General features: G+C 44.2%; 1 protein-coding gene across 1 annotated transcript in view; it reads right to left on the reverse strand.

Moving 5' to 3' along the window:
* Positions 1-26547, reverse strand: part of CLSTN2 (calsyntenin 2) — a 379221-nt gene that overhangs the window by 55645 nt on the left and 297029 nt on the right. The window contains exon 8 of the mRNA XM_037825098.1: positions 22133-22254. Within this exon, the coding sequence (XP_037681026.1) occupies positions 22133-22254 (122 nt within the window). The remainder of the gene's footprint in view (positions 1-22132; positions 22255-26547) is intronic.

Raw genomic sequence — 26547 nt, forward strand, 5'->3', positions numbered from 1 at the left:
AGGAGGGGGTGTGATGAAATGGAGGTGGTGGGTGGAGATGCATTCTGTGTAAAGTCGACACTGGTTCTTATGAAGCCCCAGCTCCAAGCCTGTAGGCAGAGAGGGGAGAACAAGCAGGAGGAGGCAGGCGTCTCCCAATGTGGCTCTCCCAACTTCTTAGCATCTTGGCCGGGGAAACGAGGATTGGCAGGAGGAAGAAAAGGAAAGAATACTTTTGGCACAAAAATGTTTCTTTCCATGCTTAATCTCTCCATCCATTCCTCATCACGCAGATAAACAACACAGCACTGCCACACATAACTCTCTTCACCCCCAGAGAAGCGAGCTATGTGGGCAGCTGTAATAGAGTAGGTGGAAGGAGCTCACCGAGCGTTAGACCAGCCTCTCCGAGAATTCTCTCTCCAGAGAGAATCCATGATTTGCTCAAGGGAAAACAGCTCACTAGTGGCAGGGCTGGAACCCAGAACTGTTTCCTCTTCTTAGGTCAGTGCTTTCAAAAGTTATCTCTTGCAAAGAAGAGAATGAATACATAGGTTCTTTGAAGAGGACCACAGTATGCTATACGAATAGATTATGGCAACGCAGTTAGCCACTAAGTAATGTACTTGAAGAAAATTAATTTTTCATTCTGCCACTCAGAATACTGAGGCTGGCTATAAATGCACAGTGTGTCTCTGAAATAAGTGAATAGGGATGGACGACTCCTTGCAAGCCAAAAAAAAAAAAAAAAAAAAAAAAAAGGAGAAGGAGGAATCTCAGTGGATATCTTTAGAGAAACATAATTATAATTTAGTTGACATATCTCATATCTCTGTGCTGGTGAATAAACCTCCCCTGAATAATTCAAATAATAAATTCTGCCCCCTTGGAAAATTGAACTGATCTTAAATGAAATTGGTTAAGTGTTTCCACTTCCAAAGACACAGCATGTGCCAAGAAGAAAGCATGTCCTGCATCTCAAAGCTGTCGGGGACTTCCTCAGATATAGGCTCTATAAATCAGCCTGCCTTCTCCTTCAGCCAGATGCTTGCCTGGGAGTTATCTGTCTGTTCTCTGATGTAGCAGCTGAGGAGAAGAAAGTGCATTTAAAAAAGGAGCTGTTGGGTCTCCAGCACAAACACTCCACCACATGGGCTTCCCAAATTGAACTTGCTCTGGTGAGATTTGGTATGCCTCTAATTTAAATTACAGGCCATCAGCAGGCCATGGCCACGAGCATCACACCACTGCTCCAGAAAAGATGAACCATTCTCGGGGCATCTGCATCACCTGCTCCCCTTGCAGAGTGATTTCTGTGCAGAGGCCAATTTGCATTTCACAGGGGCCTCAAGGGAAGGCAAGTGAACAGGTTGCCTCTGCTTGGAATTTGACAGCAAAGAAATTGGGTACTTCATTTGAACTACAAGTCAGTCCATTAAGTTTGGGGGTGTTTGTAAAAATCTTTGGGGAACTGTTGCAGTTTTAAATACACGAGAATATCCAAAATATTAAGACAAGGCTGTTATGGATATTTGCCAAGTGGAATTTTCACACCTGAGAACATTTTGGTCTCATACAAAGCTTTGAGAACCGGTTAAAATCCAGCAACACCCTCCCACAACCTTCACCACATTCCCCCCTCCAAAAAACAAACAAACAAACAAACAAACCATACAACACAAAACCATGCCCAGTACCATCCTTCTCTTGTTTTGGAGAAAAGCTGAGGGTAGTTACAACCACTTCAATGTCCGGGTTCTGATTAATCACTCAGCATAGACGTCTTGAGTTCCTATTAGATGCAAAATATGTTTCCTATTCCAAGCTTCAGTTTGATTGTAGATGCCACGAAACTTGAATATAAATAGCCCCCAGGGTGGCTAATTCATCCGGGCTTCCATCTGAGCTACCCTGTTCAGGGACCAGATTTTTGCGAAGTCTTTGAATGAGACTGGGAAGGCCTCTGAATCCAGACCTCCAGTGTGGCCTTCTCTTGTTCCCTCCATGGCTTCAAAGTTGCAGGGCTAGGCACACAGTAAGGGCTTAAAGAACATGCACTGTGTTTGATCTTGACACTCACCATGACAAGAAAAGCAATGTGGCTAGGCAGAGGGTTACCACCATTTTTTGGGTGAGGAAATAAAATTCCTTGTATCCCATATGATAATAGCAAACTGAAATGTTGTATGTGTTCAGAAATTATGAGGAGGATCCCTTGTTAAATTTTTTAAAAGACTCCCATTCAAGCGTCTGTGTAAGCATATTCATTCATTCATTCATTCATTCATTCATTCATTCATCTAACCATTTAATACATATGGCTGGAGCCTGCCATGTGCCTCCTGCTCAGTGAAGAGGAAGCCGAGGCACTCCTCGGGCCTCAGCACTGCTGGGCAAGGCCTTTTGGGCTCCCTGTTTAGTGGTCTGGTGGAAGCAGGGGGAGATGCTCAGACTCAAGACCATTTTATGGGGCATTCAGCCTTGTGCCTGAGTTCTAAGGGAGTTATGGATTTATCTGGGAAGGTCAGGGCTGAGGAGAGGGAGAAAAGGCCAAGGATGGGGGTTCTCTGAGGTCCGCAAGGCCTGTGGTGCAGGCTGCCTTTCCTATAACTCTTTTTGGGGAGTCCCCTATGAAACAGATCCTAGCAGAATGCCATGTACATGGTAGGTACTCAGTTCATGTGTGAGAGGGAAACCTTCCTAATAAATCTGCCAAGTATAGCCACGTCATGAAGCATCCTTTAGTCCCTCTGCCCCAAAGTCTTGGATAGGAATTTTGTTCTTTTTGGGGGAACTTTCTTAATAAGTTGCACTTCCCACATATTCCTGGGGGACTCATACATTAAAGCCATCCCCACTGTGGTAGGCAGAGTAATGGTCCCCAAAGATGCCCACATCCGAATCCCTGGAACCTGTGAATATGTGACCTTCCATGGCAGAAGGGACTCTGCAGAACTGCCTGTGAAGACTCCTAGATGGGGAGATGATTCAGGTGGGCCCAACAGCCTCACAAGGGTGACGGAAGCAGAGGTAGGAGTGATGCCATTGCTGGCTTTCAAGATGGAAGGGGAGCACAAGCTGAGGACCGCAGGCCGCCTCCAGAAGCTGGAAAAGGCCAGGGAATGGATTCTCCCCTCCAGCCTCCAGAAGGAATGCAGCTCTGCCAATACCTTGCTTTTAGCCCCGTGAGACCCATTTCAGATTTCCGTCTCCAGAATAAGTTAATGTGTGTTGGTTTAAGCTCCTGTTTGTGGTAATGTGTTAAAGGAGCAACAGAAAACGAGTACAATCATCTTGTTCAACCCATAACTCCTGCTTCTCCAAACTGATTTCCTCACTGTTCTCTTCATACACCAGACTCAGTTTGTGCAGCCCATTTCCGCTCTGCTCTCTCTTCTTCTTCTGCCTCTCCCACCCCAGTCAGCCTTCTAAGACCAGCTCCTCCTGCTGCTCCCCACCTCCACCCCTGAAATTCTTCGCTGATGCCAGACTCAGTTTCTACAATCTCTGAATTCCCTCAGTATTTTGAAGAGTGTTTCTCATTACATATGACCCATGATCACTTTAGATAAACAAAAACATACAAACCAAAATCTCACACACCTAAAGACATTTAAAAGCACTGGGCTGGCCAGATAAAACACTTGGAGACCTCCTGCCCTTGGTGGCTCCTGCAAACCTGAGTCTGACTGAGCCTCCCCAAGGCCAGATTTTGCCCATGAATTAAAAGCTGCTTGATAAGGGCCTGTTTTCCCTGAAATATCCACAGACACTCTGCATGGAAACGGTGCACTCATTTGGATGCCCCTAACCCAAGCCTCCCTAATTTCTTCACAAAATGCTCTGATTTCCACACTTTGACCTCCCCTCAGCAAGAACCTGTGCAGTTTTATAGGGGTCTTAGGTATCCATACTCCATGGCATGGCAAGAGATGTAACTTCAGGTACAAAGCAGGCCAATCAGAGACCCACAGAGAGCGATATTCGAGGACGCGCACAAAGACCAGCTCACTATCTCCAAATGCTGCTCCAGCATCCCAGGCTGCAGGGTCAGCTCAGGCTAAGGGGGAGTCTTTGTTTCTTTGGGTTGCAGTTCTCAGGGCCTTAGTCCAGAAAAAGAAAGAAAAGAATGCCCAAGCCAAAAGCATCCTCCCAAGTGCTTTGCTGACCATTTAATTATAAAGTCCAATCAAACTGATTACACTTTAGGGACCCTGAAGACATTAGGTAATTAAAGGACACCTTGCCGCTGAGTTCCAGAAATGTAGATTGTTTTTGTTCCAGGCAGTAGATGGGTCTGTGAATCGTGCACTGAAAAGGCAAATCTTGAGACCAAAGGAATCAAGAGAAAGAAAAACAACTTGAGAAAACAAACTTTCTAAGGGCTCAATATTAGGTTAGCAGGGATACTGTGCTTTTTCAGAGTCAGAGAGGAGTGTGACATTTTTTTTCCAGCAAAATCCATAATCATGGAAATCATGTTTCCTCATGAGATTATATAACTTATCTGGGCTACAGCTGATGAGATTGAGTTGTGTGAAGATTAAATAAGATTAACAAGACAATGCAGTGCTGAGCATATGGTAAATGCTCAATAAATGGCTATCATAATATAATAATTGTTACTTATTTTGTTTAGTGCAGTAAAACATTCATTGACTGCCCATAATGCCAGACACAGAGCTCTGGGCTGGGTTTCCAAGGACATGCTGTCCTTGCAGAATCTTGGGGTTTCTGATGATAAATATAACCAAGGCTGAGGGGGAGCTCTTTGGGAAGCAAAATGATGCTTGCTAAGTCTTTTGTGCTTGGCATAAGATGGTGAGTTCAAGGCTACCTTGTGTAAAGAAGCGTGCTGACAACAGCTAGTGGTTGTGTCAATTCATCCTTAAGCACCTACTTTAGCCACTCCTGGATAAAAGAGAAGGGGTATCTTGAAGATACGGACACTTATCAGAGAGGCTGGATTAGCATAGAGTAAATAATTGTTGACTTTTATTTATCTGACCCATACAAACAGATTGAATGTAGTTTTGTGAACATAAAATCAAGAAAGGATGAAAGAAAAAAATATTCAGGAACTAAGAAGCCATGGAAGGGAAAATACGAGTCGGGAGGTTTGTCTGACATCTCTCTGAGCCACCTCAGGTCTCTCTCTGGGGGGCCCATGGTCATTTTTGTCACTTCAATCACTTTCGTGGCAAACACGAAACGGGTCGAACCCCTCGCTGCCCCAGGGCACAACCCAACAGCACCTCACCTCATGCCAGGCCTCACGCCCCTTGTGCGCACTGTGGGGCTCCCCCCTTGTCTCTGAGACATGAGGCACAGCGAGACGCTATGCCACCCAGAAGCGCAGGGGAGTTAGTGCTTCTGTTCACGGGTCCATGGCACACAGGTGCCAGTGCAGAAATTCTTCCCTCTTTCTCTCCTCAGATAAAACACAGTCATTATTTGTTAAAGCTAATAATTGCTCTTGAAAGAGCAATCAATTAAATTTGCTCACAGTAGTGTCCAGTTTGATAATACAGCCTTTTATTTGCTTCCCTCCTTCCTTGCCTCACTCCCCGTTCCCCTCACTTTTGCTTCCCTAGGACTGCACCCTCTAATGTAAAGGAGAAGTTCATCAACTTTTGCTTCAGGTTGTGCCTTCCAGAGACTCAGGCTAAGACAGAAAGTTAAGATGAAGCCTTGGAGGGGGGTGTATGTGGTTTGTACCCCAAATGCATGCTGAAAGGTTTTACATTCTTTACCAGACAGCCAGCCAGTTCTAAGCTTTGTAACAGCAAATGTAAAGAGTCATATCACCTTATCATGTCCATGAAATGAAATGATACCTGTTGTTCAAGAGAAGAAGAGTCTTTTCTCACTCTGAGATCAGGCAGGCAGAAATCTCTTATGAGTCCTCAAAAAAAAAAAAAAAAAAAAAAAAAGAGAGCGAGAGAGAGAGGGAGAGATTTGGTGCTGCTGTAGAGACCTTTGCCCTTTATTAATCTAATGATGAGCTTTGGGGGCTGGTTCTTATAACACCCTTCTAGGTGGTTTGCAAGTTTAACATTAAATATACTCTAGCTAGGTGGTATACTGCAGTGGTTAATATCGTGGGCTTTGGAGTAGGATAGGTTTCGGGTTGAGTCCCAGCTCTGCCATTGATTACCTGTGTGATCTTGGGCAAATTAACCTCCCTAAGTCCCCGTATTCTTTTTTGTAAAATGGGTTTTGGTGAGGCTAAACGTAATGCATGAAAAGTGCTCAATGCCATGTCCAGCACCCTAAGTGCTCAGGGTACCTCGATGGGGATAAACTGCTCTGTGAGTGTCCCAGGATGAAGTCCAGGTACAGTGTGATTCTCAGATGTTCTGTATTAATTCACGGACTAAGCGTAGAGTATTTTGATTAGTAGAACCCTTTTTTTTTTCATCAATGATGGTTTCTTTTTAATTTCAAACATTTCATACTTTACATATAAATAGTTCTTCTAGTATCCATGGATGAAGAAAATAACATAGTGACCTAAAGCTACCATTTACAGCTTTATGAATAGGCTATTTTATTAATGACCCTAGCTTTTGAAACCCAGAAGTGATGCAGCCTATGTGTGAGGTACTTGGCAGGGCAAGGAATTCAAGATCCCTAGAAATAACTTGGGTACATAGTGTGGGGGTGCTGGAGACTGCTCATCTGTTTATTTTTTAGGCAATTTGGAGAATAACTAAACTCTAGGTTCTTTCTGTCTGTTTTTATTGGCTACAAATGCCAAAGAAGTACAGAGAAAAGAATATTGGGATGTGCTACAGCAATCACAAGGGTTTCCTAAAGGAAGAGGGTCTTATTTCTCCTCTCTCCTTATTTTCTCCCTCCCTCCCTCCCTTCCTGTCTCCTTTTTTCTTATTTCATTCTACAAATATTCTTTGCCAATTCCTGTGCTAGATGCTGGGGATTCCGTGATAAACAAAACCGACAAGGTTTCTGCCCTCATGAAGCTCACGCCTGTAGCAGAGACAAATATCAAACAAATAATTATACAAGCAATTATTTACTTTAAGTTGTGATAAGTGCATTGAAGGTAAAGCACAGGGAGTGGCAAAGTTTTCACAGGGGGTCCTGTCAGTCTGGGGGTTGGGGAAAGTTTGCTGGAAACTGTCAGGGGACTCCTGGGGTTGGGGGACCCAGACTATGGACACACCTCCCTCTTCTGGCTTGTGTGAGGGGTGATGCACATCACAGCTCACGGTAAGGCCACCTAAGACCCCCGGCCTCTCCATGAGTGAACAAAAACACAGGTTTTTTGAGAGACCAGTTAAGGAGCTATGTAGCTTAGGATAAGCCACTTAATTCTCTGTTCCCCATCTGTCACATGGTGCAATAATTCTACTTCAGAGACTGTTGTGATGATTAAAAAAGTAAATGCACGCAAAGCACCTAGAGCAGATCTTGGCATAGAGAGGCTCAATAATGTTCTTCACTTTGACCGTCTTCTTCTCCCTTCTGTTGCATTACGACCTTGAAATGTTATTCAGCCCTTGCATGTGACAGGGCAGGGATTTGCCCAGTATTTCTTTGTGACCCCTGCAGAACTGAGCTCAGCGCTCAGGATAGAGTAGGTATACGCAGTAGGTGCTGCTTATAAAATATTTGACTGAAAAAGCAAATGTGTCACATTGCCCTTAGCTTCCATGACTAATGGTACAGTTATGAGAACAGCATGACTGAGATTCCAAACAGATTCTGTAATGCATGCAAATGACTCTCCACCATCCTAAATAATAACACAGATTTAATTAAAAAAAACTTTAAAGACATCCCTTCTGATGCTTCACCCCAACCCTCTGTTCCTTTATCAGACTCTCAATTTGCTGACTTGAGTGTGATTTTTTTGCTGAAACCTGAATGGCAAATCATATTTTCATCCCAAAGTGTCAGAGATAAAGCCATGTGAGGGAGTGGAATAATTAAAGGCCACAGTCAGGCGTGCAATAGGAAAACATGATTGAGGCAATGATGTTCACGTACTTCTTTTCCTCCAGTTTTCTTTTGCTGATTAAACAAAAGTTCTTGGTTGTAAATTAGAACCTTGCTGTCCTGAAATATTAATTTACATCTTAAGTGAAAAACAGTCCATCTTTGATTATAACAATTCAAACTGATGGTGAGTGTCCTTGGCAGAGATGAGTAGGGTTTGTCAAACTCTTTGTGGAATATTCTGTACGTGTGGGAGGCCCCTCTTGCTAGAAGGGCCCCTCTTGCTACAGACTCCTGAGTCTTCTCATCTGTGGTCAATTTCATCCATCCATCCACCCATCCACCCATCCATCCATCCATCCATCCATCCACCCCAAGCCTCTGTTCCTTTATCAGACTCTCAATTTGCTGCAAAAAAATCACACCTATCCATCCATCCATCCAATCCACCTATCCATCCATTCATCCATCCATCCAACATATACTTACTGAGTCTCTGCTATGAATCAGGCACTGCTCTAGTCCTGGGGAACACAGCAGGAAATAAGACAGATAAGGTCCCTGCCCTCATGGAGGGAGAGTGCATACTTACATAAACAAATAGTTGTAGAATGTAAACCAGCATTGCCCAAATTGATACTCATTCAACCAAATTTTCTTAAGTGCAAAAGGCCATTATTTCCTGGTTGCAGAGGTAGGTAAGCTACTGTGTTTTCCTGAGAGGATAAAGGCCATCTCTGATTAGTCCTGTATTACTACTGCATAGTGCAAAACCCAGAACACACAGTATGTAGTCAGAAAGAAGAGTGTTCAGTTAAAGAAATCTGCTACTGGGGCTTCTCAAGGACAGACACAAGGTCTCATTTGACTCTGTATAGAGCATCCCAGAGTAGGATTTAATTCATTCATTAGCAGTTTCTGAGCCCCAATACTTTCCCAAGTGATGTACATGTCTTTTAGTGAACATATATGTGTGTTTCCAGTGGGTAGCCAGCAAGGAGTGGAACTGCTGGGTCTACTTTAATAGATAACTGCCAAACAGTTTTCCAAAGTGTTCGTACACCTACAGTACCATGGGCATTATATGAGAGTTTCAGTTGCTCTGCATCCCTGTCAACTCTTGGTACTATCTATCTTCCTTCTTTCCTTCCTTCCTTCCTTCCTTCCATCCTTCCTTCCTTCCTTCCTTCCTCCCTCCCTCCTTCCCTCCCTCCTTCCTTCCTTCTTTCCTTTCTTCCTTCCTTCCTTCCTTCCCCCCTACCCCCGCCATTCTGCTGGATGTTTAGTACAACTCATTGTGGGTTTAATTTGCAGTTCCCTGATATCTAATAAAGTTGAGACCTTTTCATACATTTACTGGCCATGTGGATAACATTTTTTATGAAGCACTTGGTCAGGTCTTTCAGAAGGTCAGGATTTTTCCCCCTCTTTGTTCACTGTTGTATCCTCAGTACCCAGAACAATGTCTGCCATGTAGTAGGTGATCAGAGGAACTATTTGTTAAATAAACGAGTGAACTCACATACCTCTTCCCCTTTAATTTTCTAATACTTTTCTTTAAATTAACTTATTTTTACTTAAATAAACTGACTTCAGATAATAACTTTATATCATTTCATAGCTGTGAAATAATGGTTGTAATGTGCAAGCTACACTTTTTTCTCATAACCATTAAAATAAATGGGTAACTATTAAAATTTTAAAAACTTCATTTACATATTTCTAATATTGCCCCTTAATGTCATTGGTGATATACTAATCTCCCCTAAATTTAATGAACTGATACCATTGAAGCATTTAAGTGCTTATTACATCTTAACTATTATTTGATTTCCATGCACCAACTGGAAAACCCAGGGTAAGGGTAAAACGAGGATTCAGGAAACGTGCCCAGGCAAGGCAATGGTGCTAGGGATCTAGTCAAATTTTCAGAAGGATCACGGAGGCAGCAGAGTGGAGAAGAAGCTGGAGAGGTGCCAGACTGGCAGGAGATGGAAAGACCATGGAAAGACAAATTAACACATGGCTCTGGGTGTAATATAAAGTACGCTTTGTTTTTCAAGATTTTAAGTGGCCAATTGTGCATTACTCCACAGATTAAAAAGCCTTAAGTGTATTAGGGACAAATGACTTGCAGGAGGTTAAGTCTGTACTAAAGCCTTATTAAATGAGCAGGCCTTAAATGCCCTGCCTCTCTCTCCCTAGATAAGCTCCTGTTAGATGAAATGCAGAAATGGAGCAGCCCAGAGTAATAAAGTGTAATGAGGAAGCCTTATCAGCTTCCTCAATTGGCCATTCAAGAGAATGCTCTCTGGCCACATGTGAAACTGCACTGGACCTCAAGGCTGGGCAGGCTGGACTGTGGGACCTTGTGAGGTATGGGGTCTGGTTACTGATCAGATGATGAGGTCAAGGTTCAGCCCAGGACACTGCTTGGTGAATAGACTGCCCAAAATTGTAAGGTGGGAAGCCACAGAATGCTGCTCTTGGAAGCCAAAAGCCTGCCAGAACAGAGTCCTAAGGGGATGTGACACATTCTGAACTGGTCCTGGGCCCAATTATGGGCTCATGTTTTATTTGAGTCTAGATAATAGACATAAGCGTCTCTCTTTTTTGTTCACACAGCTATAGGCTCATTGTCCTCTTGCATTGTCCTCTGCAATGAAAGCTTTTCACAAGGTGGCATTTGGTGGAAAGCTATGTGGCCCTCTCAACAGAAGCAGGTTGCATTAGAAGACTGAGTCCAAGCTCTCAGTTTTCCTGGTAGCCTAAACAGAATGGCAAGGGATGCTCAGTATCTAACAATTTTATGTAAGGGAGGCAAATGTTGGATTTTCCAATTGGGAGAAGAGTTCTCCCTTTTCCATGAGTGCAGGGGAAGTTACCGCCCACCTGCTGAAGAGAAGGTAGGCCTGCGGATCCATGCGGTCAAGCACAGGGGTGGCTCTAGCACTGTCCTGTGTCTTCATCTTTGTAATCAGGACAGTGTTGGAAAAAATGCCAACTCACCCCAATGATAAAGAGGAGGGAAGACTGAACTATGTCTGTTTAATTCGCTAGAAACATCATAAGGAAATAGATTGGGGAGCCTCCACTGGCCTGTCCTCGGAAGCTGGTGTAATTCTTGTTGGCAAAATGGTCAAAAGGCCTAGAGGTAAGAGATAAGGATCCAAGGTAATTTCTAAATAAATGTGGGAGACTCTTGGTGCAAATGAGGGATAACTTCTGAGATCTTTGTGGATAACTTGATTTATGAATACTACTTATAATTTTCTCCTTAAAACCTCTAATTTATGACTAAAACCATCACTTTTGCAGACCTCCTCACTCTATACACTTCTATTATCAGCATAAACCATCTGAATGAAGAGTAATATTTCTGTTCAAAAGGGGGAAATGGAACACTCTCTGCCTCCCAGGTAGGCTAATTTTATAGATTCCATGCTCAGGTCTCTAGCTCTGAGGGCTTCAGGAAGGGCCCACACACTGAGACACGGTTGATGCCCTTGTGCAGAGCCCTTAAAGCAGCAAATTCGATCTTTAAAAAAAAAAAAAAAACTTAAGAAGCATTTATTGAATATATATTTGTTTAGATACTGTGTTAAAGATAAAAGAGGGAATAAGACATGAAATCCCCATGACATGGGAGAAAAGACCCAGTGAATACATAAGTGTAATAAATTGTCAAAAATGCTTTGATAAAAGCCTTTTCTGGGGATTCCATGAAGGTAAGGTCAATTGTTCTATTGGAGAAGGGGTTGCAGAAAGCCTTTGTGAAGGATGTGATCCTTGAGTATGGTCTTGAAAAATGAATAGGTTACTGGCCAGCAAGACAGTGGCAATTACTTGCCTGACCCTTCTGCTTTATTCTTCCCAGCCATGCTGACAGGGCACAGGTAGTATTGTCCAGTCTCCTTGTGCCAAGGGGAATTGTATGAAAGCAATTTGTTTGCATTTCTGCTGAGGTCAACAGATGGAGAAATACAGTGAAGACTTGGTGGATACACAGTTTCATCAAGTTATGTAGACCTCCTCAATAAGATCAAAACATAAAAGAAAAGAACATGAGGCTAAAGAGAATGGTGGACCTGGTTCAGCATCTTAAGCAAATTGCTAAATCTTTCTGAACTTCAGTTTTGGTATCTGTAAAATGGAGTTAAGAAATAACTCCAAAAGCAATGGGCAGCTTAGCCCTAACATAGGTAAGTCAACTAGTTTGGTGACTAGTACACAATAGCCTCTCAGAAAAGGCTTCTTTCTCTCACATGTAATATGTTACTGGCTAATTGCCATTCTTACATTTGCGGTCACAAGGGGTTAATGTATTCACCAGGCTTGTTTATCTTCTGACTCCCATTTCTACTGCCTCAAGAAAACTACCATTTTCTAGGTAACCAAGGGATATAGTAGCTGTTTCATAATGAGGCCTTGCTTTCTTCTAAATATGCACTGTCAAGGTGATGGAGGAGGTTCATTATTTAAAGGCATAATTAAAGGGCATTTCCTTTAGCTATACTAATGAGCAGTAAGTGCAGCAATATTTGCATGTTTAGACATTAAGGATGGAAACAGATGATTCGTAGAAGATGGGGAGGAAGCAGGAAAGGTATGGCAAATTAATCTCACTGCTGGGCCTCCAGGGTTACTGCTGTTGGAGACATCCTCAAAGGAGGGGTCTTCCCGGGAAGCCAGCCCCCTGCCGTCTCTTGTTTCATGGGATGAACCGCTCTCTCAGTAGCAAGCTGATCTTTATTTAAAGAGACGCTAAAATGTGATACTCGATGAGCTGCGCTTGGAATCTATTTCTGGATGGACATCCTTGCCCTGTTCTAAACACTTAAGTAACACACCGATATTGGCTCATTGTCATCGAGTGTATTTATGAAGTTTGTATATTTTCCAAATATGGTAACTTTTACTCTCTTGGAGTGTGTATGTTTTGAGGTCATATTTAACATTATTCCATCTATCAGATGAGAGATGTAGAAAGCACCTGTGCTTCCTGTTCTGCATCCCTCACCTGGGTGTTACATTTAAACCTCAAGACTTTTGTAAGAATTAAGGAAAGTGCTTGGCACAAAGTAAGAACTCAAGCAATGCTGATTCCAGTTCTTCTTGGAAGGGCCTTATTGATAAGTGCCTTTACATCATGTTTCCTAAATAAGGTTAGGATTAGAATTTGCCATTTTATATTAGGATTCAAATTTGGCATTTTCTTGTCTTTCCATTGGGTGGAAGTGACAGAAAAATATTTCTTGTATAAAGAATATAGACATTTGAGTTCAATGCCAAGGAAGATCTCCTTTCCCTTCCACTGGCATCTGGTCCTGAAGGAAACTTGAAGGGTAGGAGCAGGCACAGCCAGTGCTGCCTCATTCAGGACCCCAAAGGCTCCGGCATCCTAATTTATAATTGAAAAGATTATTTGATTTACTAAACATTTTAATTGTGTTGAGATTATTTCCTTTTTTAAAACAGTAAAATGAAAGATGCTGATTTTAAATATGTATTAGAGGTTGTCTACCAACAAAACACATTCATTGCCTCTGGGCAGATGTACAGGCTAAAACACAAATAATGATTTCATGGGAGCAAAAGAAATTGCTGAGCAGGTGCTCATCAGGGGAAGAGAGACCGGAGAGGAGCCGGGTCTGCCAGCAAATGGGGAGAGGTAGAGAACAATTGGCATCTTTGATTGGCTTAAATTTAAGAGTTTTATAGCTTTATATTTCAAGTCAGGATGAGAAACTGGGAGAAGCCAGTGAGATTGCAGCAGTGAAGAGAATGACATCTCTGTAACTCTGTATTCACGGAGTGTTTGAGTTCTCCTTTAGCACAGGCCCTTCTGCAGAAAACTTAGAGAAAATGTTTTAATTGAGTAATGATGGAAATCCAAAAAAGCCCTGGTAAATAAGGTTATGGAGATCCTTAGCAGGTTTGTGGAAAATATTAGTAGACAGTGGAATTATTTCCTAATATCAGATCTTTCCATAAGGTGGGTATGAGAAGAGCTCCAATTTGCTAAGCTTTCCTTCCGTTCTCTTTGTTCCCTTTGCTTCTGTCTCTTGGTAACTCCCTCCTTTTAGTCATGGTCTTTCTCTGGAACTCCGCAGAAGTCTGTCTCTTCCCAGCAATTATAGCAGTCACTATTAGTTAACTGCTTACTGTAGATCAGAAACTTCAGCTGTGCCACAAGGTGAATCAGAGTAGAGTTCATTTGGGAAGTGATTCCCGGAAGGAGGAAAGAGGGTGTGGATAGTGGGTCCAGGAAGGAGGAAAAGCCGACACCAGGGGGCATGGCTGAGGTCACTGCTGTGGGCAGTGGGGCATTTCCACTGGGATTCCTAAGAAGAGACGCTGCCCAGAATTGCTCGTCTCCTCCAAAGACGGTGGGCTGCTGTGCCCTTCTGGGCACACCCTTTGGGGTGAGGGTTGCTCCCTCCCTGGGGTGATAATGCTTCTGCACTTCTGGTCTGTGCTCCTTGGAGCCAAGGAGTCTCCTGCTGCCTTGGAGAAATCCCTGGGGCAGGAAGCAGAAAGGCACAGCAGTGCATGGAGTGAACTTGAGAGGGAACCATCTGGCTGAAGCAGAGGGTTTCTGTGCTTCAGGGGATGGGCAGGCATTCTCTAGAGTATCTAGCCCATGTATCAATTTAGCCTAATCTAAGCTTTCCGATTCTGTCAAGAGAAAGAAGACTTTCTATGGTCATTATAGCAGTTCCTGAACCAAGCTTAGAGGACTTGGTGTTTCCTCTTTAAAGGCGGAGGAGGTTCCCTTTCCATGTATCCTGATGAGGAGGCACAGTGCCTTAGGCTAGAAGAAGAATAAGCCTTAGAGAGGAAACAAAGGCCAAAGCCCGCTCCTTGAGGACCCAGTCCGGAGGCTAGTGAGGACGCAGGTCTGGGGAAGAGCTGCAGGGAATGGGGGATGTCACTGGGCAGTGGCTCCTTCTCCCTCCCTCCAGAGGGCTCTTTGGAGACCTGTGGCAGAGGCCCCATTCCCTGCGGGTACTGAAGAGTTTGTGAGCCTTTCTGGAGAGCCTGGCCTGGGAACACCTCAAAAAATGTGAGGATATGGGAGATGGCTGTGATATGTGAGGATACGTGAGGATTTAGGAACCTGAGGCAGCTCTCAGGGCTCCCCAAGGCTCATCGGTCCTGTATTAGTTTCCTCTTGCTGTTGTGACAAATTACCACAAACTATGGGGCTTAAAAACAACAAAAATCTACTATCTTACAGTTCTGGAGGTCAGAAATCTGAAGTGAGTTTCACTGGGCTAAATCAAGGTGTTGGAAAGATTGCCTTCCTTCTGGAGGCTCTAGGGGAGAATCCCCTCCTTGCCTTTTCCCCCAGCTTCTAGAGGTTGCCCCACATTGCTTGGGTCGTGTTCCTGTGTCACTCTGACGTCTGCTTCCATTGTCACATCTCCTTCTCTGACTCTGACATTTCTGTCTTCCTCTTATAAGGACCCTTGTGATTACATTGGGCCCACCTGAATAATCAAGGATAACTCCCATCTCAGGATCCTTAATTTAATCAAAGCTGCAAAGTCCCTTTGCTGCATAAGGCAACACATTAACAGGTTTCAGGGATTAGGACATGGGCATTTTGGGGGACCATTATTCTGTCTACCACAAGTGGCTAACAGGGGCCCCATAAGTGCCCTGGTGAGGTGGCACGGCCTGGAGGGGAGGAGGGGCAGCAATGCAGCAGAGACCTGGGGTCACAATGAAAAAACTGCCTTGAGAAGAGCTTTGGGATAGAGGGAACATGGCTCAGGCAATGGGTTGTAGTGTAGGAGCCAGCATATTGGTACTCTCTCAAAAAAACCTCCCGAACATATAGACTAACCATGTCAGCAGTCACCTTTCCAGAGATCAGACAATCTAGTCACTGCACATTCCCGACCAGAAAGGATAGTGTCCTACAGAGCAGGTCTGAGGCCTCTTCTCGGCCAACACCATGAAGACAGGCAACCCATCTCTCCCCACACACCTGAAAGCTCTCTTAGAGATGGAAAGGGCTATGGAGAAGGACTCAGAGGAAGGAGAGGACTTGTCAAGGAGCTCATGTGGACCGCTGAAATAAAGGCTCTAGGTTTTCTTTGCACATCCAAGTGCAAGTCACTGTATTTGTAGCCCTCCCCAAACGCATTATCTGCTTGGAATGACCCTGCATGTGGGCATTTACAAAAAGTCATTTGAGACTTTCCTTACAAGAGAAAAAGGAGATTCTGGATAGTTGTCCCCCTCTGTTTAGGACAGGTTGTCCTGAAAGATCTTGCTGAAGAACAGTGACCTGGGCAGTGGCTCTGAACAGGATAAAGAAACACGGCCAACATATCCAAGAGTTCGTCTTTTACAGCAGAATTAGAGTGCTGACGATGCCCAATTATTTTGCTCTTTAAGACGACTAGCCTTGACTGGTCCAACCATTCCCCAATTAACTCCTTGGTGCTTGTCTATAAGAATAATCAAACTAACCCATTTGATTCCCAATGTGGCTGAAAGAGCATAAGCTAACAAACTGATGTTGCATTTTTCTAACATGCTTTTCTTACCATGTCTAAAGGACTCATTCACGTCTAGCTTCCTCCAGGAGCACTATAATTTCATGCACATGGATTGGACTTGAAGAGCAAAGGCTTTGGTCCAAGAGAATTGTGCTCCAACTCTGGCTCTGCCATTTGTTGACTGGGAGAACTCAGGCCCATGGCTTGCTCTCTCCTTTACGTAGGAGGAAGGACGACCACCATCAATACCTGATGATAAATGTGGACTGCAGAACACTTTATTTGGCCTGATAGGTTTTTTTTTTAAATGGGAAAACATTAAAAATTAGAAGATTTTGCATAAAAATCTGATTTCCAACTTCTGAACAACTGGAAGTGTAGCACCATGCATAGATTCCGTACGGCTTGGTGCTGTGTGATGGCTGAATCATTAATGCAGAGCCACTTTCACCCAGCCAGATATCTTCACTCATTTACCTTCCCCATACCAGTCCTCCAAATTATTAGAGTTTGGGACTTTTGCAACAGAATGCTTCCCGGGACACATAAACTGGGCAGGACTGTGAACTCCCCCATGGCAGGGCTTTGCCTTTCCTCTCTCTACCCCAGATTCCTTAGGTCTGGCACAGAGAAAGCAATGGCCAATCAAATAATTCTGACTTATACATCTTGTGCTCACTGCAATTTTTCAGAGATGCATTTTTTTCTCCTGGTGAGAACTTAGAACATCTGTCTTCTTGCTGGTTGGTTGAGAATGTCGCTCAAGCTGTGTCTTCCAATAAGTGGTACATGCTGTAAAACAACAGCAGGTTTCCCTCCAAGCACCAACAGATCCAAAGGGAAGATCATTAGACTTCATGACACTGAGTCAGCCATATCCAAATAATATTAAAGCCAGGAGGGGCTGTAAATTAATAAACCTTTCCTGAGTGTGCTGGCAGCTCTTGTCTGTGTTTGCATATGACTAAGTGCAGGCTCGAGGGATTCGCATTAGCAGATCAAAAGTAAAAACCCCATTAAATTGACATTCTCTTCATCGTTATGTTCACTTTAGTGAGGTACACTGGATTGTCAGAGTCATTTCCTGGAGCTGCCTGGTAATGAATTTACTTGGCTGTCCATCCACCTTGGCAAAGGCCTTCTGAGGTATGGAACAAAGGAGTTGGGTAGCTGAAGAGCTATGAGCAAACCATCCTCCTTCTAAGTCATGCCTTAGTTTAAAAGCCCCTGAGGAGCTGGCAGTTCAAACACTCCTGCCCAGTGCTTGGAAAGACAGGGATGGAGGAGATCTTTGTTCTAATATAGCTCCTGCCACTAGCCCCATCAGATGGCCTAGTCTGAGTTTTATTTGCTTTAATTTGATAAATTTTATGAATTTCATACTAGCATTCTTTACATTTACCCATCCCTAACATTCTCAAACTGTCTTCTGGTAAAAAACAGAATACTTTGATTATGGTCCATTACTTTGGGGAATAAGTACCAACTCAAAAGCATGTTTTAAAAATCCACTTGAGATTTATTTCTCACCTGTGCCTCCAAGCTCAGCTCCTAACACCTGCCAAAGTCTTCCCCTCCTACTCTATCCCTATTCCCGGCACACTGAACACTTACAGTTCCCTGAAGCTGACATTCCTGCGCACCTCTCTGCCACCGTCCCTGCCTGGTTATGCCCCACAGAGCTCTCCACACTGTGCTCAAATGGCCCCTCCCGGAGGCTGCCCAGACCCTCATCCTCAAGTGTGTGTCAAGTGCGCCCACCATGGGCTCCCATAGGCTACCCCCCGACTCCTGCCTTCCCTTGAGTCACCTATTATATGGGATTGTAAACTATCTGCTTAAATGTTTGATCCGTCATCATGGAAACTTCTGGAGAGCAGTGGCTCCTGTTTTAGCCCCTGTTTCCTAGTACCCAGCATAGAAACTAGCACATAGTTTATACTCAGAATGTGCCTGCTGAATAAAGAAATAACTGAGACCCCATAAGGCATTTGAACAGATAATATGTTTCTGAAACCCCCCACTAAGCATTAGAACAGGTATTTTGCTTCTGAAATTCCCAAGGTGGGCCAGGAGTTTGAATACATGTTGCGCTGGTTTGACTCTATTATGTCCCCCACAAAAGTCATGTTCTTTAATGTAATCTTGTGGGGGCAGATTTATTTGTCTTTTGATTAGGGTGGAACCTTTTGATTGAATGTTTCCATGGAGATGTGACCCAACCAACTGTAGGTGAGATCTTTGATTAGATCATTTCCAAGGAGGTGTGACCCCACCCATTTGGGTGGGTCTTAATTAGACTACTGGAGTCCTTAAGAGAGCTGAGAGTCCAGAGTTTGCCCCCAGATGCTTGGAGATGCAGACAGAAGGAAGTTTGGAGATGTTAAACTATGAAATAAAGCCCAGCGTTGGCCCTAGAGAAGCTAAGAGAGGACCCTCAGATGCTTTTGGAGAAATGCCCTGGGAGAACAAGCAAGGATGCACAGGAGCTGAGAGAAAGAAGCTAAGAGAGACAAAAGCCCAGAGACATTTTGGAGAAAGTCATTTTGAAACCAGAACCGAGGAGCAAAGGACCAGCAGACACCAGCCACGTGCCTTCCCAGCTGACAGAGGTGTTCCGGATGCCATCGGCCTTTCTTCAGTGAAGGTATCATCTTGTTGATGCCTTAGTTTGGACACTTTTATGGCCTCAGGACTGTAAATTTGTAACCTAATAAATCCCCTTTATAAAAACCATTCCATTTCTGGTATTTTTGCATAATGGCAGCTTTAGCAAACCAGAACACAGGTGAATACAGTAGACTGGCTTGAGTCCTTTCTGGTCAAGGCCCTGCAACAGCTGGAGTCATTGGTAAATCCAGTAAGATCTTTGACATAAGATATCAAGATCACAGCTGAACAATGTTTGAGATCCAGAGAGTAAAAACTGGCAAAATTTCAGAATTTTAAATGCTCAATACACTGAATCAGAAGATCAACTAATCACCACAGAGATTTTAAATTATCTCTGGATTTTATCCTTCTTCTCTCCTTTCCTCCTCCCTCTGGTCTTCCTTCTTTTGATCTCTACATCCATTCACAGTTAGGCAAACATTTACTAGGCACCAATTGTGTGCTCAGGGCTAGAATATGCATTGGGGAGTTGGAGGTGAGTAAGATACCATCTTGCCCTCCAGGAACTCAGCACAAAGTAAGCAGAAAGCAGGATAAATGGGTAGCTACGGTGCAGCCAGTATTGGGATTGAGTTCATCATGGAGTCTTGGGAGCAGAGGGGAAAGGGAAACCTTGTAGGTGGACGATCTGAGAGGGCTTCCTGGGGGAGGAGATTTTATTCGGTCTGCACATGGGACATCAAGTTTTCCACATCGAAGGAACTTCTGGTAAAAGGGTTGTCTACTCAAGGAGCTGAGTAAGGGGAGAGAGGGATCTGTGGGCTGGTCCATATATACACACTGCTGGATTGCTGCCATGGTGTGGTAGAGACCACCGTGTCCTACTCACAGTGGCTCCCTTCAGAGGGCAGGAAAGCCCCAGGTCAGCTGGGGCTTCTGATCATCCACAGGCAGGCTTTGAAAAATTTTTCATGTTAATTTATTTAGTAGAGGAAGAAGACAGGGTATGAACAAAGTGAAGATTCGACAGTTTCATGATCTTTTGTCAAGACTACAAGCATCTGGAATTTAGTGATTATTCTGATCTCTGTATTTTAAATGAGCAAGCTCACCAAATAAGTGACACGGCCTAGTGGAAGGGGAGGACTTTGGCATTAGCCATGGCTTGCTGTGTGACTGTGGGCAAGTTACTGGATCTCAGTTCCCTACATCATATAACCCACTGGGCAGAGATGAGAATGAGCTCACATACACAGCGTGCGTGGCTTTGAGCAGGCCCTGACAAATGGTAGTAAGTGAGATCAAGGTAGTTTGGAGATTATTCAGTGAATCCCAGCCCCTCCTTAAACTCTCCACTTTGAGAACAGAGTTTTCAATTGCTAGATTCACTGTGTCTTCATCTGTAGAAACAGAATTCCTTCCTCACCTATTTTTAATTTCAAACCCTGTGGCTTTATCAGTTCAGTGCTTCTCAATCCCAACTTAGAAAATGCTGCAGGGTATCTATAATTATCTCAACCAATTATGCTACAACCAGTATAGCAATATTCTTTTAAAAAAAAACAAAAAAAAAACCAACCTTACAATGTGGTCCTTATTTTAATTCACATCGATACATATTATACATTTTTAAAAGTCAGTATAAGCCATATGACATTTTAGGTGGTAGCTGAAGGTTGCCGGGAAATCAAATAAACAATTTCAAAATTTCACAATTCCTGCAAGACCCGAAATTCCTAATTCAGAGGAACCTATACTAATCCAGATGCCATTTGCAGAACCTGGGACTCAACTGGATGGGATTTACTGGGAATGGATTTGGCAATTGCCACTGGGCTTCACCCAAACATCTTTCCCAATAGCTTAACATCTTGACCTTGTCATGTTGCCTGAAATTCCAACACTGAGATATTCCCTAGGGTTAAAGGATCTCTCTTTTAAAGAACAGATATCTGTACTTCTGTGAGAATGAGAGAGGATAGTGAGAATTCACATCTCAGTGTGAATCAGTTCCCCCTGGAATGCTTCCTGGTAACACTCTCTGAGTTTGGGTTTAGGGGTTCTAGGGAGAGGGTGGGGTGATAAGGAGAGAAAAAGGGAAAGGATTATGAAACATTCAGCCCTACACGAACTAAGACAAATAGCACACACAGTGGGCTTTCGAGGGAGAAGAAGGGCCTGAAGGGCCTCAGAACTGCTGGGGATATGGGTGGGGCAGGATGAAAATAGAAAGGGATGCTGGGACCCAGACGGGAAGGGCCACAGAGTGGATAGCATTTCCTCTTCTTCATGAAACAGCACCCATTCTACAATCCCCTTCCCCTGCCTGCCAGCCTTCTCCCTCTTGACAATTTAAAACCATTTTAAAGATCAGCTCTCCCCTGCAAATCCAAATAAGGCCAACTCTAGGCATGGTAATTCCTCAGTGGCTCAGCCGCCCAGAGAAGCGAGGGCCCCTGCACTAACTCAGCGCGGCACAGCAGTCAGAGACAGAAACTTCATAGCTTCTCACTCCAACCAGACACAGCGGCCCTTGTGATTGAAAACCATGAGCCTCTAGAGTGAGTCACAGATTTTTCTACTTCAGAAAAGAACACGCATTGCACACAGCCAACTGTGTCACAGTTTACTCCAAAGTCCTCAGGCCCCGGTGCTCAAGCCTGTGTCACCAAAGCAAGGCTTCACTGCAACAATGCCCAAAAAAGTTAATAGAGCATTGAAGGGGAGACATGGAGTATTTGGGATTTAAAGATATGCTAACAGAGATCATAAACTGAAGCTGGGGATCAAGAGAACCAGTTTTCCATGAACTCCGTTAAGAGAAAATGGGCAAGATATACACTGGCAGGACCACTGCCCAGTGGGTCCCCGACTGGGAAGTGTGGCTGTCCCCACTGCAACCACTCTTGAAGGAGGCAGCTCCTATCCTGACTTAAAGACACTGCTGTCTCCTGAGCTGATTTTTCCCAAATCAGCAAGTACCGACCCCCTGTCATCATCACTGGAGCAAGCAAATCACACTTGCAAAGAGTGAGAAGGGTCAAGGTGTGAGGCGAGGGCCATACCTGGTCTAGCTTCCAGTGGAACTCTGCAGGTCGGAAGGTGTCTGCCTGGTCAAAGTCCTTCCGCAAGAGGAAGACAAGGCGGCAGTTGTGCACGTACAGGGCGTAGTGATGCCGGTTCATTTCTGAAAGGCAGAAAGAGGACTTGGGGAGTGAGAGAATCCCTGTGTCCATACCTGCTAGAGGCATCTTCCTGCTACATTACTTAGTACACCTTAAGGGCAGAGGAATGGGCATTCCAGTTTTCTCTTTTACAATTAGTTTATATGAAGGTTCTAGAACATATATGGAGGAGCTCCCTGAAATGGAAGAGACAGAATCAAGAAAGCCCACAGCAAAACTTTTGCAAAAAAGCCATTTGAGCCTTATATACTGACCTAAGTCATATTCACTTACATGCCTCAAAACCAGGTTAAAAAATTTTTCAGTGCAACTGCTTCTGGGAGGGCATAGGAGGCTCTCTGCCAGTCACAGTTGCTCTGAGTTCCCTTAACATAGTTGGTTTCTCCTTGAACTCTAGGCTTTTATTATAGGTCATCAGGCTGGACAACTGTGACCAAAGAACACACCTCCTTTCTCTACCCAGTATGGGCTGAGAGGAGCTGCCTCACTTTTAGCTGCTGGACAGAGGGGATGGATTGATTTTCCAGCATTAGACATAGTTCAGTGAATTTCCAAGGCAATGAATAACCAGGAAATTGATGGGAACCCTTCCTCTCCTGATATGAAAACTTCCTTTCCTATTTAGGAAATCTCATGTCATGGGCCCTGTGCATGATGCCCTGTAGCCACAGATACTCAGAGAACTCACATTTTCCTCCATTGCAGCACACACAGAAATCTCCACCAGGCACACACTCCACAGATATTGACTGAATGGGCAAGTGACAAGGTGAGGTGGAAAGAACACGGGCCCTAGATGCAGATAGACTTTGGGTTGAGCTGAGTCTCTGGTGACCTTGGGAGAGGTATTTAGCCTCTCAGAGCCTCAGTTTCCTTCACTGTACCATGATAGGTTTGCTGGATTATCCTAATGTATCACAAGACCAGGACATTGCAGCCGACTCTTGTACATCTATCTACCATTTTTGCATGCGGTTTGGGTAAGATGAATCAGCACTGACCCCATTTCTAGGGATGGGCCCTCACCAGTCCAGGCCAGACAGGCTCATGCACACCCCCTGCTGCAGTGACCTTTTCAGCATGCAGGCCCAAGCCTGGCACAGCAGGGCATTCTCCTGGTTACAAGGCTTGTCAGGAACTGGCAAGTGATCCAATTCAGGTCCCTGGTATGGGAGCCCTTGTGAGCATTTCTGGGGAAGAATCCACCTCTTTTAGCAGAAAGTGAACAGAAGAGACACTCTCTTTCCTTCTGGAAGTTGTAGGGCATAACTGGGAGGTCTGGGGCTGCTACAGTCATATTTTCTACCATTAAACTGATACCCTTGTAGGGGTAGATCTGAGAGAATCCCAGAGAAATGGAGCCAGGGCCTGGACCACACTTGCTTGAAGCCATCACAGCTCTGGCTGTTTTCCATTACAGGTACCCCACATTCCCTTTATTATTTTGTTTATTTTGGCTACTTGATATCAGTTTGATCTGCATTTCCTGTTTCTTGTAACTGAAATCATCTTAATTGACACAATGAGGAAATGTTTGTAAAGCATCTGACCAGACCAGATGCTCCACAACCATTAGTTATTACCAGGACTATTACGCTGCCTTGTAACCACAACAACGTAACAAAATAGTGTTGGATGCTGTTTTCACAAAGGCATGGCCATTCTTCAGAACTTAACTGAAGAATGGTGGGTGGGAGAACGGTCAGGCACCAGGTGTGGCAGGATTGGCTGAGGCCAGCAGCCTGGTGACCACTAGGCCTCTGGATTGACAAACACCCAAGCCTGGTTACGAGGATTTTATGATTTCTTGTCTCCCTCACAACTGTATATTTATAACTGACTTCCTATAGTTCCAGGTGATAAGTGCTGGAAAATGTAGAGGAGTTTTGACCTTTAGTTTTGTTTGGAGCAAGGAGAAGGTTGGGGGATGAGGAGGTGGAGCAGGAAGATAAAAGAACAGACTTACTCTGCTAAAGCATCTTCTAGCCCAGGAGGTTCCATCCTCCACCTAGCTCCTTTATTCTGGACAACTGGGTCACTGTTTTATTAAATAAAACAGGATAACTGGTTTATTAAATGGGCTGGTGATAGGATATGCTCAGGAAACAGTTTTACTTCTTCTTTGTCTTTAGGTGCTCTTTGTGGAAGCTTTCTTACCTTTTTATTGTCCGCATCTCTTGCAAATCCTAAAGTCTTCCGGTTTCTTTTGCTTTCAGATATTAGAACAGTCTCAAGTGGTTCAATGTGAATCAAAATTCTTATCCAATTAAAAGCTATGCTACCCTCCTTTGTTCAGTCTTGACCCATGGCTTGGTGGCCAACAGTAGAGAAAGATGGGCTAGGTCTGTTCTTCTACACTGCTTGTTCTATCTCCTCACCCCCAGCCTCCTCTTGGCTCTAATCGTGGTCAGGGCAGAGGGAAGAGGGATAACAGGGAAAGGAGCAAGCAAGTCTCTTTATAAAGCTGGTAGTGTCTGTCATTTTCTCATGGATGTCAAATGTCCTCTGTCTTTGCAGGTATCTACACTGGGCTCCTTCATAGGTACATTAATTGTTTTTCTGGAAAGGCCCTGCAGAGATCCCGCAATGCATGCATGGCCACCAAAGTGGGTTTGGGTCCTGGTAAAATTTATTTTTCAGCTCTCTCTCCAATTCCCCCACTGCTTGCCCCAATAAGGGTGAACCTGCTCTAAATCTTTACACAGGAATTGATCTGGCAAGTGCCACAGTCCATTCCTGGATGGTGTGGGGGCACTTGTGTCAGCTCCAGGCTCACCTCTGTTGGTCCTACTTCTCCATTCCTTGCATGAGTGACTCTCTTTCAGTCAGCCTTTCGTGGTTCTCCTCAGCTCCTGCCCTCTCAGGAACTCCTTCCCCACTCACACATCTGCTCCTTCTGCTGGGAGCCCCTCTTCCTGGCATGCAGCCCTTTTGATTCTAACCTTGCCAATTTCTGGATGCCCATTTGGCCCACAAGAACAGTAACAAACACAAGTGCGTCCTGCCCAAGTTGTGGTGGGGAACCTGCACCTTATGCTGTCCCTTTCTCCTCAGTCTGTCACTGAGACATTCCCAGTTATCCTCTTGCCTTCAGACCCTTTGGCAAGAGTCAGACCCCAGCTTGCATGCACCCTAAACTCCTGAGGATGCAAGTCAAACTTTCCCAGAACTCTCTTGGGTTCCACCCTGACATCAGCCTGGAGCAGACCAAGGATTTTTGCAGCTCAGCCAACATGCAGCTGGGGGTAAGATTCCTACCTCCTCTCTATAGTAGACAACCTTAGTCTCTCTGAGTAGTTGTTGGGATCCCTCCACTTGTCTTGGGAGTGAGGAGCACGTCTTCGCTTTCCCACTAGGCACAGAAGGATCATCAGAGCACTTTCTACCAGCTGATAACTCTCTCTGCTTGTCTTACCTGGTGATGGTCAGACTAGACTGGCCATCTTTTGGCAAGCCTTTTAGAGAATTGGCTATCTGTGGCTATTATCATTCATCGTTCTCAGTTAATACTCAGAGATAACAAAAAAGGCTGCATGCCAGAGAGGTTGGCTGAAAGAGCATCTCTCACACCAGGAATGGAGAAGTAGGGGCTACTAAGGTGAGCCTGGAGCTGGCACAAGTCCCCAGGTAATATCTTTATGGTAGAAACATTGCTGTGTGTTCACCTAACCCCATTTTCTTTGCTCCTATACTCACAGATGAACTCACTTCTCAGCCTCCCCCATGGTTAGGTGAGGCCATTTGATCAAATTCTGGTGAGCCCTCAACCTGGTCCCAATCCTCAGAGTTCTGTGGGGTTCTTCCTGCATGAAGGTCCCAGAAAAATCCCATCCTTGGCACTGGCTCCAACACAGACTTGCCATGGGACTGAGGGAAAGCCAGGCACACTCTCAGTCTAGAGAAAACACTAACACTTATTGTCAAGATCAATTGAGATAGAAAATATGGAGGTCGTAGGAGTAGCATAGAGTAAAATAAAACCAGAAGGATAATGATAACTATAATAACAGCATCAAGTAACAGTAATGAAGCACTGATTATGTATCAGATGCTAAGTGATTTACATACTTTCATATATTTTATATGTGGGGAAAATGAGGTTCAGAGAGATTCAACAACTCATCAAAGGTCACACCCTAAGAAGCAGCCAAGCTGGGATATGAACTTCGTCCGACTGCAGAGCCTTAGCAGTCAATCACTGCTTCCTACTGTTATATCAGCTGAGGTTGTCATTGCTTTTGGGTATTTTAATGAAAGTAGTATTTTAAATGTGAAATTGTAGAATTATAAATAAA

Source organism: Choloepus didactylus, chromosome 1 (genome assembly GCF_015220235.1).
Source record: "Choloepus didactylus isolate mChoDid1 chromosome 1, mChoDid1.pri, whole genome shotgun sequence".
In the NCBI taxonomy this organism is placed as follows: Eukaryota; Metazoa; Chordata; class Mammalia; order Pilosa; family Megalonychidae; genus Choloepus; species Choloepus didactylus.